Source organism: Eublepharis macularius, chromosome 5 (genome assembly GCF_028583425.1).
Source record: "Eublepharis macularius isolate TG4126 chromosome 5, MPM_Emac_v1.0, whole genome shotgun sequence".
In the NCBI taxonomy this organism is placed as follows: domain Eukaryota; kingdom Metazoa; phylum Chordata; class Lepidosauria; order Squamata; family Eublepharidae; genus Eublepharis; species Eublepharis macularius.
Window position 1 is genome coordinate 128,015,923 of NC_072794.1, and position 20,234 is coordinate 128,036,156.

At 40.6% G+C, this 20,234-nt stretch overlaps 1 protein-coding gene across 10 annotated transcripts in view; it reads left to right on the forward strand.

The window, feature by feature from the left end:
- PPP1R12B (protein phosphatase 1 regulatory subunit 12B) overlaps positions 1-20,234 on the forward strand; it is a 179,128-nt gene that overhangs the window by 55,227 nt on the left and 103,667 nt on the right. For all 10 annotated transcript variants that reach the window (XM_054981476.1, XM_054981478.1, XM_054981477.1 and 7 more), the window contains 6 exons: positions 214-399; positions 14,700-14,790; positions 15,621-15,818; positions 17,186-17,366; positions 17,941-18,053; positions 18,979-19,020. In XM_054981476.1, coding sequence (XP_054837451.1) covers positions 214-399; positions 14,700-14,790; positions 15,621-15,818; positions 17,186-17,366; positions 17,941-18,053; positions 18,979-19,020 — 811 coding nt within the window. The remainder of the gene's footprint in view (positions 1-213; positions 400-14,699; positions 14,791-15,620; positions 15,819-17,185; positions 17,367-17,940; positions 18,054-18,978; positions 19,021-20,234) is intronic.

The following is a 20,234-nucleotide window of genomic DNA, read 5'->3' on the forward strand; positions in this document are numbered from 1 at the left end:
GCAGGCTTTTTCATAAACGCTACATTTTGCTCTTCTGGTTGATTCCTGTTAAGACTGTCATCTGTCACATAAATAGCCAATCTAAGTATCGAATGGAGGATAAATTGTACTGCATTTGGGGTTTTTTAACTGAAAACTCATTTATTATGTCCTGTTAATTTTGATTGAATGTTCCTTACAATTATGCATAAATCCCTAAACCTCTTTTTTCAGGACCCCATACAGGCAACAAATGGACCCTGCTGTAGAGAAGGGCACAGAAAGCATCTCTTCTAGCATTCCGTTAAGTGTCATAACAAATGTTGCTGTATCCAGTACTGCCAATGGTGTCACGACTGCCAACTCTAACTCAACAACTAGAACAGAGTCCTCTCCTGGGGATGCCAGGGATCGGAGAAGGTTGGTGAGCCTGTTGGCGGTGATCTTAATCACTGTTTTAGCTCCTGATATTCTTTCAGTTTGCCTTCACTGGGCATGCTTAAAAATAAGCCATTCCTATATCCTGTTTTAAAAATGGATTTTAAAGTTTTGTCCCGTCCCCCCCCCCTGCCGAATATCAGATAGCAATCTGGCTGTACTGAAAAATCTGTGATCCAAGCTATGTAGCAAACTTTGGAATGTAAAAAATAAACTTTGCTACACTGCTTATTACTCATACCTTATTTCTGGAGAAGGAGGATGCCTTTTTCATTACTATATGGATGATCTCCTAGCTATGGCATTTTCAATCAAAGCAGGCTGCTGCTTGAGAGGAGAGGGACCCGGTCCCTTGTTTGTGCTTGTGTAAGCATTCCTTGATTCCCCTCTCCTCCAACAAAGTGTACATTCTGTCTAAAACCCAGAAAATATGAAGAAAAGTTAGGGTGCTTCTAAGGTTCATCTCTTAATAGGCTCTACTCAACGAGTTTGCTTACTCTGTTTTTGCATAACATGTTCTGTAATGGTGGGATGCCATGAATTGCAAGCAATTGCTGAAATTGACAATATACTATGTGGTAGATGTCTGGTGTGCTCTTGGGCAGGCAGGGGAGTTCGTGGGAGCTACCTGTTGCAGCTTGTTTTTGAATTGCAAGTTGATGTTCTGTGTTTGATTCTGTGTTTAATTATTGTAACTACCTCCATTTGGAATGAGATTATAACAGATTATGTCTGAATGATGACCAGTTGTGGGATTTAAACTGCAAATTGAGAAGTGTAAATAGTCATAAGATTACCTAGTTGGAAAAGCACTGATTTTTTGAAGTAGCTGGACAGTTAAAAGTAGAAAACAGCAGACATTTGCAAGATGTCACAATATGGGTTTTTCAGCACGGAATGACAGCTGTCACAATAGCACATTTATTTATTCAGAGCTCTGCAAGTTTCTCTTAGCAACAGTAACGTAAACTCTCACTAATACTAGATCATTAAGATGCCTCCGTAACAGGCATTCTCAATTTCCCTTTTCCAATCCAAGGGATTAAAATTGAAATGCAGTGCTGGGTTTAGGTAGGAATGAATAAGAGAATGTTCTTCCATTCGAAAGGGTGCTGATTGTTCTCTAATATTTTAGCTCCACTGAAACAAATCCATGGTGATGAGACTCTTGAACCATTCCCTATATACATTATGCTTTGGTGGTGGTGGAGAGTGCCCTCAAGTCATAGCTGACCTCTGGTGGGGTTTTCATGGCAAGAAACTAACAGAGGTGGTTTGCCATTGCCTGCCTCTGCAACCCTGGTCTTTGTTGAAGGTCTCCCATCCAATTACTAACCAAGGTCGACCCTGCTTAGTTTCTGAGATCTGACAAGATCAGGCTCACCTGGGCTATCCAGGTCAGGGCACATTATGCTTTACAGTCAATAAAACCAATGCCTTTTCTCTAAAGTTCCTATACATATTAAAGGCTCACTTTATACTTTTCTATAATGGCATGGAAGTTGCTTCCCTGTGATCCAGTTCTGCACCATGTTGCTTACATTTGGATAGGAACATATTCCTTTATAGTCAGGCTTGTTGCAAACCCTCTTGCTGTCACCAGAAGCCAGGCTGGTGAATGGCAGCTGTGCTGAGGCAGCCTCCTCTGAACAGGTAGGGGGAGAGCTGCAGCCTTTCTCTTTACCCCTCTAGTCTTAGCCCTCACCTTTCTCCCAGGGTCCCTCTCTGGTCTTCTGTCACTCATTTTCTGTCCCTTTTAACCTACACTATCTAACCTTTAATAGCTCTCTACCCACCTAACCTTTAAAAGTTATCAACCCACCTAGTTGAAGCACCTAACCCAAAATCAGAGTCTTTTTAAAAACCTACACACCTACTCTGACTGCTTGCTAATGATGGACACGCAAATCTCTATTTTTAAAAGGCCCTGTTTAATTATGTGGCACTATCTACACTAGCAAGCAGCTTAATTCTTTCAGGAATCAAGCCACCCCTGAATCTTGCCTATAAAGGTAAGCCCATGACAATACCCCCCCAAACTACTTCTAATGTGCCTGCCCTTGCTCTAAGGGAGCAAAGGTGGGAAAGCCTAGTTAAATCTCACTGTGGGCAGCCTATTTATCTATATAATTTGACTAGAACTCCTGAACCTTAAAACTTACACAAGTCTGTTAAAGGTGGAAAAAACTCTATTGGTCCCTAAAAGCTACAAATCAAGTTTTTCTGCTTTATAAAATCTACAACTAGTCTATCTTAAAAATCTTCACCAATAGACTCTGATTACCCACCCAAACTCTGCTAGTGGCAAAGCAGTTTAAGTCAACGTTTAACAAACTGAATGTTTAAAGGACCTCAACAACAGAGGAAACAGCTCCCTCAGAAGAACAGCAGCCAGCAAAAATTAAACACCAAAGCAAACTTATGTGACAACAAACAGAACCCCAACTGAGCCTGCAAAATTAACAGCAACTAAATGCCAACTAATTGTGCCAAGAAAATAAAGAAAGCACCCACAACAGGATAAAACAAAAGAACCACGCCCCCAGAAGAGCAAACACAAAATGAACAGTAAATATGACCAAGTTCAAAAGCCAGAAACTAAAGCCATTCCACACACACACAAGCCCAACCAAAGCACCCCCAATGCACAGCAAAAAAAGCAGTTTTTAAAATGCAGACTGGAAAACCCTTTTCAACCCCCCTCCCCAACCCTATCCCTCACAGACACTAGGCCAACCCACTTCTCCAAAGACAGGAAAAAAACCAGTGAGTCTACAACCATCAAACTGGGCAGATGCAGAAGTCCTCCTGGTGCAGCAGCAGTCTAGGTCTCAGTAGGCAGGAATCCACTCCAGCAGCAGGGCAGAGTCAGGCCAGAGAGAGTCAACAGCCAGCCACAGGCAGGCAGTGTCTCAAATCTCCAAGTCCAGACCAGCAAACACACCACACAAAATGCAGGCTGCTCTCAGTCTAGCCTGCCTGTTTAACTCCTTCAGGACAGTTTTAAAAAGGTACTCTCCTTCTAAAGAATCCTATTGGCCAGAGAAAGAGAGCTCCTGCAAGGATTGGCCGCTCACTTCCTCCACCCTTCCTCATTCCCCCTCCCTTCTGCCTCTGTCTCACTCCCCCCCCACTTCCTAGGGAAAAAAAGGATGAGAAACAGTGTTTCTTTGTTGTTTCTTAGTAAAGGAACAGCCCAGCTGTGGTTACTGAAGTTTACCGAATTAAACCAAATTATTTTGGTAAACTTCAGTTTGGGAATGCCGGATTTGATTCAGTATTCCCTTTTTGGTTTGGTAATCCCAAATTTCACCAAATCAGATAGAATTTGGTATTTTAAAGGGATTACTGAATTCAAATTGCACATCCCAATCAATTGGCTTATTTACTAACTATCACTGTAGTCCAGCTCTTAAAATCTTGATTCAAAATCTATATTAGGCTATATGATTTTGTTTTATCATAGTCTTTTTCATCCTTACAGTTGTTTCAGCTTTGTTCCAATTCTATGGCACATTCTTATGTTTCATTGTGTTTAGTAGTGGGTCTAACAAAATTCTGCTGGGGATTCATCTGGGCCTGTGAATTTATTATTTTTTAAATTATTTATTAGTTATAAGCTCCTTAGTAGTAGTTACAGCCTTGCCTGGCTTTTTTTTAGCTAACTTAGCTGGGCTAGGTAGAGATCTGCTGTTATAATAATTCCACTTGTCTAGCCTAGCCCTGAATCTGCCACTGGCCTTCCCTGTTTTTCAGCATCTGGTATTCACCTTCTGATTTCTCCATGATACTGTTTTGTCTTCCCTTGAGCTCTCATTCTGCTTGCAATCTGTTTGCTGTAACTATCTTGTAATTTTCTTGACAAAACTTTTATTTATGATAAGACATCAGCTTTGTTTTTGTAGAGCAAGTTCTACAGTTTCAGTAGTGACCAATACAAAGTTTACTTTTAACAATACTTAACAAATAAACAAAAGTCATTCTCTATGTACAGGAATTGTTCTTTCCACTATTTCAGTCTTTCATCTTCTACAGTCCTGTTAATGAGCACACGACACGACCTATGCATATCCGTTTCATGTGTTTCGATGCCTTCCTCAGAGTCGCATTTCACAAATAGCTGTGTAAGAAATAGCATAAACTAGAGAAAAAACCTTTACATACATATGTATAGAAAACATTTTTTGTAAAAGTGAACTCACCCTACATGCAATAAACATATGACTTGTGAGCTTGCTCCTACTTTGGATCAGAGTGTACCACCTCTCTCTCTTCCTTTCAATGCCGCTCAGTCGGTAACTCCAGAGATCTGCATGTCTTTATCTCTATTGTCATGGTTAAATCCTCATTCAGATCAATTATACTTGTTGCTTGTTTAAAGCAACAAGTACCTTTAGATAAACGGAGTGTAATTACCTCATTATTGAGACCATAAGGTGTATAAATTTTATATTCATATATAAACTGCGTTTCTTGGTCAATTCAGCATTCACACCATGGCCCAATTGTATTCTACAGCTTCAGTAGTGCCTGTGGAGAAAACCATTTTGTGTTTGTGTTTAACTTTCTGTGGGCTGGACGGGAGGAGATTATCAAACTTTAGGTAGTCCGTGGCCTAATCTCCTCTTCAACCCCCCACCCCACCCCGGTTCCTAACCAATAATCTTAGGGAAAACTCCCTAGAGAGAACAGGAAATCTACCAAGGTCCTGGGCGGGAACTGATAAGAGAGAGAGAGAGAGCGGTTTTGTCGGTCGATGGGAGTCAGTTGGTTGGAGCTAGAGAGAGAGGGAGACCATTTTGAAGGGATATGTTTGTTCAGTTTACCCCTGAGTAAAAAAGTAATGTGCTTGCCCTACATACCACCTAGATAGGGCATGAGTTTAGAGGAGGGAGAGAGGTGAAGTGTTTTTGTCAACGTTATTTTATTTCTTCCATTCACTTTTGATATGCCTGTGCATGTTTGAAATAAATCCTTTGATTGTTGAAGGAGTAAAGTCCCTTGTAGTAATCTCATACTGTGTAATCCGCCTTGAGTCTCAGTGAGAAAGGCGAACTATAAATTACATACATACATACATACATACATACATACATACATACATACATACATACATACATACATAGTTCCCCCACCACTTGGAAATGCTGTGGGGGTGGGGGCTGGAAATTTCTGAAGAGGAGAAAAGTGATAAAATGGCTAGTACCCTACTTTCCAGAGGAGCCCCAAAGATTCCTGGGAAGCCTGGAGACAGGTTCCTAGTGACGTCAGAGAGAGGTTAGGCGGCTGTCCGGCCTAACTGGAGCCCAAGACAGGGACAGTGGTTGCAGAAATACCCTGAGATGGTGGAGTGAGATGACCCCTTCAGGTGCCAGGATAGGCGGAGGAGAGATAGGCAGAGTGGGGTCCACCAGTTAACACAGACCTGGTCTGCCACAGTGCCAGTAATGTTTTATTGTACTAGTAAAACATTTTTCAAGAAGGCAAACAAAATTGACAGTAGATAAAAAGATGTCAACACATTCTCTATAGTCCAAAGATTTTCAGCATTTGTGCTGTTAAAATAACATTTTTTATTTATTATTTATTTGTAGTCTGCCTTTCTCACTGAGATTCAAGTCAGATTACACAATGCAATTGACAATATAATCAACAGCTAGGACATTCACTGAGCAAAGTACAATAATTAACAACAGGACATTCAATGAAAGAGATGCAATAGTGCATGGTAGCAGAACATTTGAAAAACAAGCATAAAGTTGAGCACAGAGATGTAATCCCTCTGAAACAAAGCATAACTAATTTACATGGCATGTTTAGCAACATGGAACTCCCTAGTAGGTGCATGTCTACATCAGGAGACAGTACCCAACAGAGTAGCATATAGTCCCTGATTGAAACATCTGTGACAGTTGCTATTGCTGTCAAAATAATATGCATTGTTGATTCTTGTTCTTGAGATAATGCACTGTGCTTTCTGTGTGGTAATATGTTTATAAATTACTTCTGTAGCACCCCTTGAGTAATCCTAGTCTATATATATTTATGAACACATGCATATTCACAAACAATTATCCAAACAGTATATTGTTGCAGGTTGAAGCGTGTGATTTTTCAGTGTTAAAGCAGAAGGTCCCTGGTTCATTCCTTGGCATCTCTGTCTAAAGGATCTCAGGTAGCGTGGGAGAAACTTTCTTTACGTGAGACCTTGGGAGAGCTGCTGTCAGAGTAGATGGTACTTGGGTGAATGAACCAATCGTCTGTTTGTACCAGCATGAAAGCCTGGAAGAAAAGGCCAGTTTTCCTGTCCGTGCTACAGACTTAGTGCTGTGTTAGAAAAGAACAGCAAAGGCCTTCGTGTACTTAAAGCAGCAAGCAGTCACCCAACACCTGCTGCTGAAAGCTCTTATCAGCTATGCTTTTACAGTTAATCTCTTTGCGATAAAGTTGTCCTTTTGTAAATGAGCTGCTAGTTCTGGTGTGATGATGTAGGAGGGGCAGGAATTCTGCTTGCTGTTTGATTTTCCATGTTCGGAAAAAGGAAGATTGCTATTACTTTATCTGCTATCAGGATGCATTTTTATGTGCAAGAGGTCAGACTGAGGACTTGCGCATTACTGTCAAGAGTGTGGCTTCCTCTGCAGTTGCAGATCCAGTGTACTTGCAAGGATTTCAGCTCCTGGATTGATTTCCTGCATAATTCCAAGGGGGGATTTTAAATTGGATATTCATGACAATAAAAAAACTGGAACAGGCAGTGAAAGTAGATTGGCAGTTTGATTTGACTTGAACTGAGTAGAACTCAAGAACGAACGTATGAAGGTGTGTTGGTATGTTCTAGAACTGCAGCTCAAACCTTTCAAAATGACTGAATCCTCAGGTAATTTTTTCTGAATTTTATTTTGTTCTTGCCTTATTAATTGGAATGATTTCTAGTTTAAGTTTAGGAAGATCTAACATAACAGTAAGATCTGCATTATTGTCTTTTCCTGGGTTAGGTTTTTCACTAAACACAGGTAAGAAATAACTCCTTAAAAACATTCTTGGCTGTTGATAACGTAAAAGAGAAAGTCATGAAAAGAGTCATGTGGGTGGGATTGCGTCTTCTTTTCCTTGTTCCATTCTTTTAGTAATTTGTTTAATACGTTGAGTTACAGTCGTTTTCACAAAATAGTGTAATGTGTCATACAAGTATGGTAAAAGCCTGGCGAAATGCTGTTAAAATCTTTTAACAGCTAAAGGCTGTTGTGGTAACCTGTAGCACTTACAAAAGAAATGGGTCTTTCCAGTACTTTCACTCCACAAGGTGGCAGCAAATGATCTGTTGTCCTCTTAATTTTTACTAGGAACAGCACAATACTTTCTAACAAAACAACACTTTAAGCATATAAACAATGTTAGGTCAACTCCCACTTTTCCTGATCACTAAAATCAGTCACACTTATCAAATCACCTTGGAAACAGTTGTTTTGTATGAATGTAAATGTGGAATAAATATTTTCAGACCTATGACTGGTGCTTTTTGGATTCCATGTATTTTCTACTTGTTAAAAATCTGAGAAACTGACATTTGCTTAACAGATCTGTCTCTGATATTCTCAAATTATAAAATTTTCCCTGTAACATGGCACAAATCTTACAGGTCTGTGAATTCAGATTAATGTAAGAACAGTTGTGTTTGTATGGGGACTGTTACAGATTAGATAATCAGTAACTCAAAACAGCAGAGAACTAGAGCACTAAAAATAAAGGGTAGTATTAAAAATATAAAATTGGTACTTCACATCATCTAAAATACAATAATAATAGTAATAGTGCGTTTATATACCACTCTTTTAGATAGATTAATGCCCCACTCAGAGCGGTCAGTAAACTTGTAAACTCATGAAGACTTTTAAAAGCAAGAGGGAAGAGATGTAATCTTGTGTGACTTGATAACACAAGTAGCTATCCTATAACACTGCATTCTGAGAGTGATCTTACAGTGTCATGACCTTCTCCGACCAACCCAGTGAGTCTGACCTGGAGGGCTCAGAGGATGAGGATAAGGAACCAGGGCCAGGGAGTTAGGAGGACCAGTGGAACCAAGTATGGCCTGATGCTACAGAGGCCTTTGCTGACCATGCCCCAACAATGCCAGAGACCACTCTGCCTGGTCAAGCAAGTGAGTCCTGGCCACCTGCCTCAGAGATCACCACTAAGCCTCCATCAAGGCCTAGGCTCCCATCATGCATCATGCAAAAGGCCCAGGCAGATGTAGTGCAAAGGAGGTGAAATGTAAGGCTTGCAGCGTGCCACTTCCCAGCAGCCTCAGTTTAAACACTGAGAGTGATAGTTCCTTGTAGGAGCTTGACCAAAGTCCAGCACAGCCTCCTGAGCTCTACCACCTGCCAACAGATGCAGCTGAGCCAGATTAGCTCTCAGTCTATTTAGGCTGTGGCTTGAGACAGCTGCCCTGCTGGATCAAACTATTCACTAGGCTCAAGCCCAGTGTTCCAGTTTCCAACCCCTGATCCCTGTTGCTCTGCACCTCCAAAGGATCAAGTGACTGCCTGACTCCTGAGGAGTCCTGCCCAACAGATTGTAGGACAGACAGGAATTAAACTATAGAAGTATAGTAGCCCTGATCTCCATCTCTGCCAGATAGCCTAAAAAGTATGCTATGATCAATGCTGCCAAGAAATCGGGGAAAAACAATAGGGACCTGCTTTCCTGTCTCTCCTGAAGCACTTTGTCCATCAGAGTTACTAAATCTAGTTCCAAACTTAGGCCTGAAACAGGTTTAGGTAAGGCATTTTATCTAAGAAAGGGAGGTGTTCAGTATTACTCACTTGAGCACCTTGCCCACAAAATGAATAACAATAGATGATTAAAAAACTGTGACCATTTTGTGGCAGTAAATTCTGTTAATTATGCATTTTGTTAATGCCTTTCTGTTCGCTATCCTGTCTATTGCCCGTCAATTCCATTGATATTCTAGCATTATGAAAAGTTCTAGCATTGAGAGAAGTAGAGTTCCTTTCCCACCCAGTGGTATGTGTTTTCTGGAAAAATCTGTATTAGGAAGTTATCCAGTGTCCTAAATATAGTGTGATCTGATTTAGCTTGTTTATTTTGACATATATTTAGTAAAAAGTATCTAAAGTTAACTTTGTATTCTTATAGTGAGAAATGCTTGAACTGAAATATTTGATTAGAAAAAAAATAAATCCAGAGAAGTTTAAATGTTATATCAAACAAATATAAAGCTTTACGTGGAAATTGTTTCATTTGAATAATATTTGCTTACACACTAATTTTAACCCACCCAGCCACCCCTCAAATACTCGTGCATGATGTGCAGCGGACATGGCTGGCTGCTTATCTATTTCAGCACATCTTAAATTTCTTCCAGGGAATTCACCAGATAGCCTCAATTTCAGTCAGTCTCTAGTGTCACTTGCATTACTTTTTAGTTCATATCACATTGGTGATTACAGTATCCTTTGCACCATGTGAGAAGAGGCATATAAATTTGAATTTTAGCCATAATTTTAATTTTACATGCTCAGCTGATCAAGTGAATACATCACTTTATTTTTTTAATTTGGATTATTTGTGGTGTTATTTACATTTATGGTTTTATTTTCCCTCTTCTCTTTTACAAATCAATAAAACATACATGCGTCGTCGCGCAAAACTCGCGCGAGGAAACGCGATATTTCGCATTTTCCCCGTCGCGATCCGGAAGAGGGCGGCATGAAGCGACTTAAGGTTAGTCATCTGGAATCGGCCCTTAAGTACAAGGCAGCCATAAGGCAAAAACACCTTGGTCAGCTCCCCATCTCCCTTAAACAATTACTATTAAGAAGAACAATTGCTATTAAATTTACTAAGTTTACTATTAAGTATTACATGCTATTTTTAAAATAAGCACGGCCACTCTTATCTGTGCAACCGCCTTTCTTCCTAAGTTCCACCATGGCAACTTCACTCATCTGAACAGGGTCTTCTGTAGATTACACCATACAGTTGGGCAAAATCACCAGCTACCCATACACATGCTTTCTCTAGTGGTAGCTAGGTTTGCCAGCTCCAGGTTGGTAAATTCCTGGAGATTTTGGAGGTGAAGCCTGGTGAGGGCAGGGTTTGGGGAGTGAGAGGGACCTTAGTAGGATATAATGCCATAGAGTCCACTGTTCAAAGCAGCCATTTTCTCCAGGAGAACAAGTCTCTGTGGCCTGGAGATCAGTTGTAATTCTGGGAGATCTCCAGCTACCACCTGGAGAACGGCAACTTTATTCCCACCCTGTACCTCCTACACTGTTGCATAAGAAGATAAGATCAGCCTTATTGAATCAGACCAGTCATCTGTCTTGTCCAGCATCCTGTTTCACGCAGTGGCTATTCAACAAACTGCACAGATTACAAGCCTCTGCATGGATTTTGCTTTTCAAGGGCTAGAAAGGGCTGCAGGAACGGAGAATGTGGAAGGCACACAGCGAGTAGGATACTGCCCATGGTTTTAAGGAAATAGGACATGTTAAGTTTAAAAAAAAACCCTTGCGTGAAGTTTATATCTTTCAGTTCAATTGGATAATATTCCCAGTATTTTATATAAGCCACTTACAGAAATCTAGTATTTTATCTGTGACTTCTGCACATGGTTTCAGCACTTGCCAGCCAAATTTTGTGACCAGTGTTTTATTTTAAGGCATATATCTACTATGGCAAATAAACTTAAACCAAAGAGGTGGACCTTTTGTATATTCCTTTTATCACGGCTTTTTTTCTGGGAAAAGAGGTGGTGGAACTCAGTGGGTTGCCCTCAGAGAAAATGGTCACATGGCTGGTGGCCCCGCCCCCTGATCTGCAGACAGAGGGGAGTTTAGATTGCCCTCCGCGCTGCTGAGCGACGCGGAGGGCAATTTAAACTCCCCTCTGTCTGGAGATCAGGGGGCGGGGCCACCAGCCATGTGACCATTTTCAAGAGGTTCTGGAACTCCGTTCCCCCGCGTTCCCCCTGAAAAAAGCCCTGCCTTTTATATATGACCATGATAGTTAATTCATCCTGCTTATTTATTGATTTCTGTTCTGGTGCATAAGCTGCTTATGCCTTCTTCCAGAACTTGTGGTCAGAGTGTTAGCAAACAGCCAAGTGCTGCCCTCCCCCTCATTCTGGCAATTCAGGCTTCCGCCAGTTTCCAAGGATGACAGTGCTGAAGCTGCAGTCTCTTAGTAAGGTTGCAGCTTTTGTTCTCCAAGTACATCTTCACCTTCAGTCAGCTATGGAGGTCTGCTGCATTAAGAGGTATGCTGTTTGTGTCTCATCTGTCTGTTTCAAAGAGACAATTTGCGAGTCACAGTATTTCTGCTAAATTATTCTGCTAATTCTCACAGATTTCTGCTAAACGGATCTGTTAATTCTCACAGATCCTAAAGACCATTTCCTGAACATACTTGATGGTTTACTTGCTAAAATTATTCTGAATTGGGAATAAAAATATCTGAAGTTTCTCCAATGGTCTAGAGAAATTGTAACTTTCAATGAGAGAACCAGAAGGCCTGTTTAGTTGTCAGCTGGATAAATCCATTTGCTTTTGGAAATCCATTCGCCTTTTTTTAGCATACTGTGGGAAGCTATTTCAATCTCATGAGGATCCTGTGAAGTTAAATTTACATGAGAAGTAGTTTGGTATTGTGAACAGTGGAATTTTATCAAGAAAAAACTGCAGAAGCTGTACCTCAGTTCAGTGTGGGAGTGTACCATAACTGGAAAGGGGCCATGGCTCAGTGGCAGTGCATTTGTTTTGCGTGCAGAAGGTCCCATGTTCAAGCACTGGCATTTCCAGTTGAAAGGGTCAGGTAGTATGTAAAGTGAGCAATTTGTTCCTGAAACCCTGGAGAGCCACTGCCAATCAGAGTAGCAAATACCGGCTTTGAAGGACCAGTGGCTCTGTATAACACAGTTTCATATGTTCATGTGAAACATATTGATACCAGAAGTTTTATTTGAATTATCTTAGAAACAGTATGCAAGAACCATTCAACTTTAGTGACTTAACAATTACACCCTCAGTGCATATTTGTGCAAATTCTTCAAATTAAATGCATATTATGGTATTTTTGATATCCAAAGAGTGTTATAAAATGTTTGAAAGAAGCAACCAGTGAAACAAAATAAGTTTTAGTATATAATTTATCATTTATTGACGAGAATGAAACCATAATTTCTGTGGTTGTCCAGGCAAGAATGCTTCTTTTATTGGTTTCTCACTCTTAACAGTAATTTGATTGCCTAACCATAGCTGACCTCCTTTAAATTTTAGGGTACTGGGCAATTCCTTGTAACTGTGGACATGAATGCAAAATTTTAATTCATTTTTGGTGTTACCTCTACATATATGGGCAGCTCAGTCAGTGGAAATAGTTGACAAAATGACAGCCCTCTTGAAATTACCTAGCTAAAGGACAATTTAAAATGGGTTGATATGCCAATAATGAAAGTAATCGTTTCTTCCCTATGGGTTAGAATTCTTAATATTAATTACTTTGTAATTAAGTTTTATTACTTCAAGTAATATTAGTGCATACAAGATACTTTACTTATTTATTCGACTTTTAGCCCTCCCTCCCCATAAGCGGGCTCAGGGTGGGTCACAACAAGGATAAAACAGTAAGTATAAATATAAATACATTTACAACAATAAAACCACATCAAACCACAGTATCCCAAAAGTTGTGGCTCATTCTGTTCATCCCTGCCAAAACTGTGCAGAGGAGGGGTTTTCAGCTGTTCCAGACAGATCTTCTCATGAGAGGGGCTATATGAGGTGACTGTGCAACCCCCCCTTAACAGGAGAGTGGTAGGGAGGCTTATCAGATGGATACCAGGTCGGCCTCAACCATACGCCTGGTAGAACATCTCTATCTTGCAGGCCCACCGAAATAGAGATAGTAGAACTCTTTGTATTTGTGCCCTTTAAGTGTAATATTTGTAGCTAACACAGATGTAGTAAAGCTGTGTAGTATAGGGATTAAAATGACAGACTAGAACCCTGGTTTGATTCTCAACTCTGTCATGGAAGCTTGCAGGGTGACCTGGTGCCAGTGACACACTCAGCCTGACCTACCTCATGGTGTTGTTGTGAGGAAAAAATGGAGGAGAGGAAAGCAGTATAAGCTGCTTTGGGTCTTCATTGGGGAGAAAGGTGGGGTATAAATGAAATAAAATAAAAATAAAATACACTGATGTGATGGTTATTATGATACCAGATCTCTTTTAAAAGATGTATATCAACCATACTTAATTCCCTCTGTAGCCCTCTGTAAAGCTGGTGCTGGGGGTTGTAGCAACCTTGCGGAGACAAGGCCGCGTGTCATGGGGGAGGGTGCAGAGAGGCAAAACTACTACTCCATGCTCTTCAGCTGATCAAGGTACTGCTGGTGCAAGTCTGTCTGATGGCCTCATTATATTTGTGTAACTCCTGCAACCACCTGTATCAACTTTTCAGAGCTCTTAAGGGGCTGCTAGGGAAAGGGGGGGCAGGTAAGATTGGCATTCATGTGCACCCTTCAACTCACAGTTCATAAGATCCAACCCATTGGCTGCCATGTAGCAAAAGTAAACAAATGTAGGGATTTTTTTCCCTATACTTGGCTATAGAAATACAAAATACTCTATGAAACTGTGTATATAGCTGCTTTTCTGTTTAAAATGAAGTATAGAAGGGACTGCTTATATATTTAAGCAGACTATGTGCAATACATTTATCATACTTAAGTACAAAAAATCTCATTTGAAATAGTCAGTCCTAGAATGCCATTGTTAACTGAATGTTGATACAAATTCTATTTAAATAGGTGACATTCCCTGTGATTTGGCAACTTTTGGTTGTAGAATATGTATTGTATACTACAATCAGTGTGGTTTACTAGTTGATGTTGGTCTTGGACCAAAGAGATCAGGGTTTATTGCCAATCACTCAATCAATCTTTATTAAAACTGTCCTAGACTAGGAAGAAATCTGGGTTCATGGTGGCATTCAAGCATGGATGGCCTTGAGCCAGTCATTATTTCAGCCCAACCTATGTCACACAGGAGTTGTAAGAGTAACATAAGATATCTGTGCTGTGTTTTTCTCTACTTTTTGGTTGAAAACAAGATACAAATATGATATGAATTATAGTAAAATATGACAGCTCCAGTGATTGGCATATTTAGCATAACATGTTCATATTGTAATAGCCAGTTTAAACTCGTATGTTTTAAACAGATTTTGGGGGTGTGGACTTTCTTTTAGGTCATATCTGACTCCTGTGCGGGATGAGGAAGCAGAATCTTTAAGAAAGGCACGATCCAGGCAAGCTCGCCAGACCCGCAGGTCTACACAGGTGAGAAGGACTGAGCTCCTGAAGACATCTTGAAATTATGGGCTTATATCTTATGCAAAGTATTTAAGCAGTTTTTTTGCAGGGCTGGGGGAGGAGGGATGAGGACTTCTGTCACAACTGGAAAAAAGACAGATTCCCTTTCACCTTTGACTTCCAGGAGCCTGCTTTGAATAAAGTTGTATTATTTCTGGAGGACATTTGTACTCACATACTTTTGTGGGTTCACGTTTGTCTTTCAGAAAGAGGGAGACAGGCTGTGATCTGTTTATCAAGGCTCTGGGGGTATGGCAAATTAATTGTATCAAGGGAAAGTCCTTGAGTGCTTCCGTCTGAAAAGATAACATTCAGTGTGAAATATCACTATGAGCTATTAAGTTAAATTATATATAACTTGTGATACTGTAACCTGTGTATAAGAAAATATTTACCTCAGCCATACTGTATCATTACTTTGTTTTGTGACCTGTCCAACATGCCTGAGACTACTTAAATGTTTGAACTGTTCTGAGAGGAAAAAGTAACACAGTAATGTGTAAAAAAGTTAAAAAGTAATGTTGATCTTTTAACATCCTTCCTCAAGAGTTGCAGTGTCCTGAAAGAAAAATAAAACTAATCTCACAATAGGAAATCCACTATTCTACAGCCATTGAAATATAGCCTTAAATATGCTAGCATAGAATACCAAGGGGGAGAAATAACACACCTAAATTCCTCTGAAATTGTAGAATGCCATCACAGACACTTTTTGGAATGGACAGGGATTCCATACAAGAAGAATAATACAAATGACTGCAGGTGTTAAATAGGTATGAGTTTCTCTCCTTCCACAGGGTGTAACACTAACAGATCTTCAGGAGGCAGAAAGAACCTTTAGCCGATCTCGGACAGAGAGGCAAACTCAGGAACAGCCAAATGAAAAGTCTGAAAGAACTGAAACAACTGAGGGAAGCTGTGAGAGAGAACAAGAGACTACAACAAGGGAACCCAAGGAGACTCTCTCACGATGGAGTAGGAACTTGGATGAAGAGGTGAGCAAAAATTATTACTGTAATTGTGTGTATATGTGTCTGTTGTCAAGTCACAGCCGACTTATTGCAACCCCGTAGGGTTTTCAAGGCAAGTGGTGTTCAGAGGTGGTTTGCCATTGCCTGCCCCTGTGTAGCAACCTTCCTTGGTGGTCTCCCATCCAAATACCAACCAGGACCAATCCTAATACACTTATGAGATCTGATAATATCCGGCTATCTGGACCATCCAGGCAGGTCAGGGCTGTTGTTGTAACTACTCTTCAAAAGTATTTTATGGCATGTTCTGAAAGAATTAGGAGGAAGTACAACCAGATAAGTGTTAGTAAATGTACACCTGAGTTTCCAGCTATTGCTTTGCTTGCTCTGTGCTGTTTTACTGAGCAGTTATGAAAATCTGTAAAGACATATAAAGCCTACCGACAAAATTGTTCCTCAGAGAAGCAGCTGTTCAGATTGAATATTTGTTCCATCCAAACAGTATGAACGTAAAAGCCATTTATAGATCAAGATAGTTGGCCGTGTTAGTGTGTCTGTAGCAATAGAAAAGAGCAAGAGACCAGTAACACCTATAAGACTAACAAAATTCATTGTAATGTATGAGCTTTCATGAGATACAGCTCACTTCTTCAGATACAGCTAGAATGCAAGTCCATCTGTTCTTATATCTCGGAGAGCAGAATGATTTCAGAAGCCAAATAACTTGTCAGTGAATGATAATAGCAGGTGTGATTAAATTAGGTGTGGGGAAATCAGCATTGGTAATGAGACAAGAAGTCCAAGTCTCAGTTTAATCCAGGTTGATGCATTGTCTTGAGCTTCGTTATCAGTTGTAATTCAGCAGTCTTTCTTTCCAGCCTCCCTTTGAAATTCTGTTGCAGAATAACTGCTACTTTTAGGTAATCAACTGAGTGACCTCAGAACCATTTGCTAGACTGGGGTTGGACTAGATGGTCTGTATGGCCCCTTCCAACTCTATGATTCTATGATCTATGAGTATGTAGAAATTGACCGTGTTGCAGCAGAGAAAACAATTTCTATGGGATCATCTTTGGATTTGAGAACACCTTCATTTTTTTCTCTGAGAGTACAATTTTGTGCCATAGTAGATTTTAACCCTAGTTTTGACACTACCAGTATTTCAGCTGAAGTATTCTTTTATATGCAAATAACGATTCTTGCTTTGTGTCCCTCCTAGTTAGAATGAAACCTTTTTATATACATGAGAGACTGAGAATTTTCTATTCAAGATCTTCATCTGCAATTGAGAGAATCTTGTTAAATCTTTAGTATCCCGTCAGCTGTAATCCATTGGTTTTTGTGCATCATTGTCCTGCTAACCAATATTTATGCCTACAATTTTCTTGTAGTCTGTCAGTCATCGATTGAGGTGCCCGGCTCCAGACAAAGCTACAAACCCCATCTCTCCATCAGTAACCCCTTTCCTTTACTCAAGCTCTCATCTGCCCAGAACAAGCAGATCTGTAGCTTCCGATTCAGTGAACCCAACAGGCTTCCAAACCGCATCTGTCAGCGACATGGAGAAAAACGGTATTTATCATTGCTAAGAGACAAATTATCCAAATCTTTTAAGTCAGATCTTATATGGAGTAACTGATGTCATGAAAAAGAGGAGGATCTGTTTATGCTGGCATGGACTCCTTTAAAGAAGGGCAGGATAACAAAATGATAGATGTTATGTCTCTTTAGCAAAGAAGAATGTCTAGAATGGGGAATAGACACAGGTCAAGGAGCCCAAGAAAAGCCTATATTCTTATTTGCTTTGTTGCATTATGTTTGGGTCACATTGATTCTTACTTCAATGTGAATCATTAAAGGAATAAAAATATCGCTAGGGATTTCTGGCTCCCTGCTAAAGTCTCATAGTAATTTCAGCTATTTAATTTCTCTTGTCTAATGACCTCAGATCTTATTCGAGTACCAGAGCTCTGGTACTTAGGCAATCCAGCAGTTCTTTCATTTGAGATGAAAGGGTAAATAATATATATTTTCATAGGTGTGTAGAAGAATAATTCACAAATCATCTTCACTTGTTTCAAAACTGATTTTCCATAAGTTAATTAACCTAGGTGTTTTGATGCTAGGACTTTATTTCTTTGAACAGAATATGATGATCAGGATTTGGATGACAGGTCTTCAAACAAGCAATCAGTTCGGGAGAGGAGGCGACCGAAAGAGAGGCGAAGAGGCACAGGAATCTCTTTTTTTACAAATGAAGTAAGTAATACCATTTCTGGAAAAGGAAAAAAAGATGAGATCAAGGTCTCTTGATACCTGAAGTTGCACCAGTTCCTTGCACTGATATTTATTATTCCCGAAATATGAGTAGCTTTACTTATTTGCAAAGACTAGGCACAACAGAGTGAAATGAAGTGTGTCTGATTTTTCTTAGCAGACATTCTTTAAAAAATATGGTTAGAGGAATCCAGCAAATGGAGCTTGTGTCCATAATCTTAATTATATAGGTGGGAATGTGGGAATTCATACAATTGACTCTGCAGTATTTTCAATGCTTAGTCAAAAAGGAACATTATTCCTTTTTAAGAAATAGTTATCAGTTGGTTCAGGTGCCTATGTTGAGATAATACAGCACATTGCAGCCAGGAATCCTTCATTCGTATTCCTCACACAAGGATGAAAGGGAAAGAGCACAGGAGCATAGCAACCAGACATGTTTGTGTCCATCACAAGCAATCCTGTGTTCATGACGTCTCATTGCAGCCATATTCTAGCCACACAGGTAGCTTCAGATATTAAATTCAAATTTGTGCTCAGTTTGCTCTCTTTTATATAAAGTTACTCTTACCTGCCTTGATTGATCTCTATAGATATATTTTCAGGTCACTTACATTTTTCTGACCAGTAATATCTCAAGATAGCTCAGGTGAGCCTGATCTTGTCAGATCTCAGAAGCTAAGCAGGGTTGGCTTTGGTTAGTAACTGGATGGGAGTCCTTCAATGAAGACCATGGTTGCAGAGGCAGGCAATGGCAAACCACTTCTGTTAGTCTCTTTCCTTGAAAACTCCACCAGGGTCACCATGTCAGCTATGATTGAGGGTACTCTCCACCATCACAATATTCTCAAGAGAAGAATGTTAATATCGTTTATGGTATAATTTGATTTCCCCCTTTTCTAACTAGGATGAAGATTTGGGTGGTACTGAGGAAGTAAAGGAAGCTAGGGTAAGTGAAGGATCTATAGTTTCATTCTTTAATTTGTTCTTTCAAAAAAATTCTTTGAGTTTTGAGTTCTTGTCAGCTTATTAGAATGTTAAAGTTTAAGAGCCGCATGTATGATCAAACATCATTCTGAAGATAATTTAATATGTGTATTTTCTCTTGTAATTGAATCAAGCTTTAAGTCTACGTCCTCTATTCCACTTCTATTATCATTGTTGTTTGTTATACTAACAGAATTATCCCTGAGTAACTTTTCTCCGGTGGTCCTAGGAGTGGGGTAGTCCTTACTTTTGCGATATAGCTCCTTCTCTCTGAAGGCAGGGTCAGTCAGCTGATTTTGATCCTGGAGGGGAGGGGCTTGTCCCTGGAATCACCAGTCTTTCTGGCCCTGCCATCCGAGCTGGACGTCTTCAGCAACGCTCTGAAGAGCACAGTGATCCTGGTGAAGAAGAAACTGCCAGAGATGAGCAGGGTGTGGCGGCGTGCACCTGTAATCCCAGTATTCAGGGAGGCCGAGGCCACAGGCAGTGTGGAGCTCGCAGGGGAAAGGAAAGGCCCTACCACCTACCCCACACCCATTTTGCTCGGAGTGACAGCGAGCATTAGAGCCGGAGGTCGCTAGGTTCTCCTAGGTTACACGGCCACAACTGCAAAACTCCACCGAAGTTCCCCACCTTCGGGTTGGGAGGAACCCCCGCCTCAGATGGCTAGAGGTTGCGGTGTTTGAGTTTGCGGTAGCCTGTTGTAGAGACCGATATTAACAGGAACTCCCTCAGGCTTGGAAGGAGCAGCCTCCAGCAGCAGCAGAGGACCTGCTCCAACCCCAGCAGCCCCGACTGAACCGCGGGTAAGACTGATCTTGTGGGTAACGGGGGCTGCGAAAGGAAGGAGGGAGGAGCAGCAGAAGCCTCAGAGCCAGCTCACCCTAAATAAAAGGGAGCCCTCCTTTATTTCTCTTTCCTTTCAGCCGGGACTTATGAGGTGCTCATTCACTTTCATTTCTTCTTTTGGCGGGAAAATTTCTGTTGGCAGAATGTCAGCAAGGCAGGCATAGCCACCTCACAGGCCTCAAAGAGCGTAAGCCTGCGGCCTAGATTTTCCAAACTCCCAGGCCTCAGCCCCTTCTAGGCCTTTCAACAGGCCAGTAAAAGAGAAAAAGCCCAAGGACCTGGATGGCAGAATTCAGCAAAGGCAGGCCTAGCCACCTCACAGGCCTC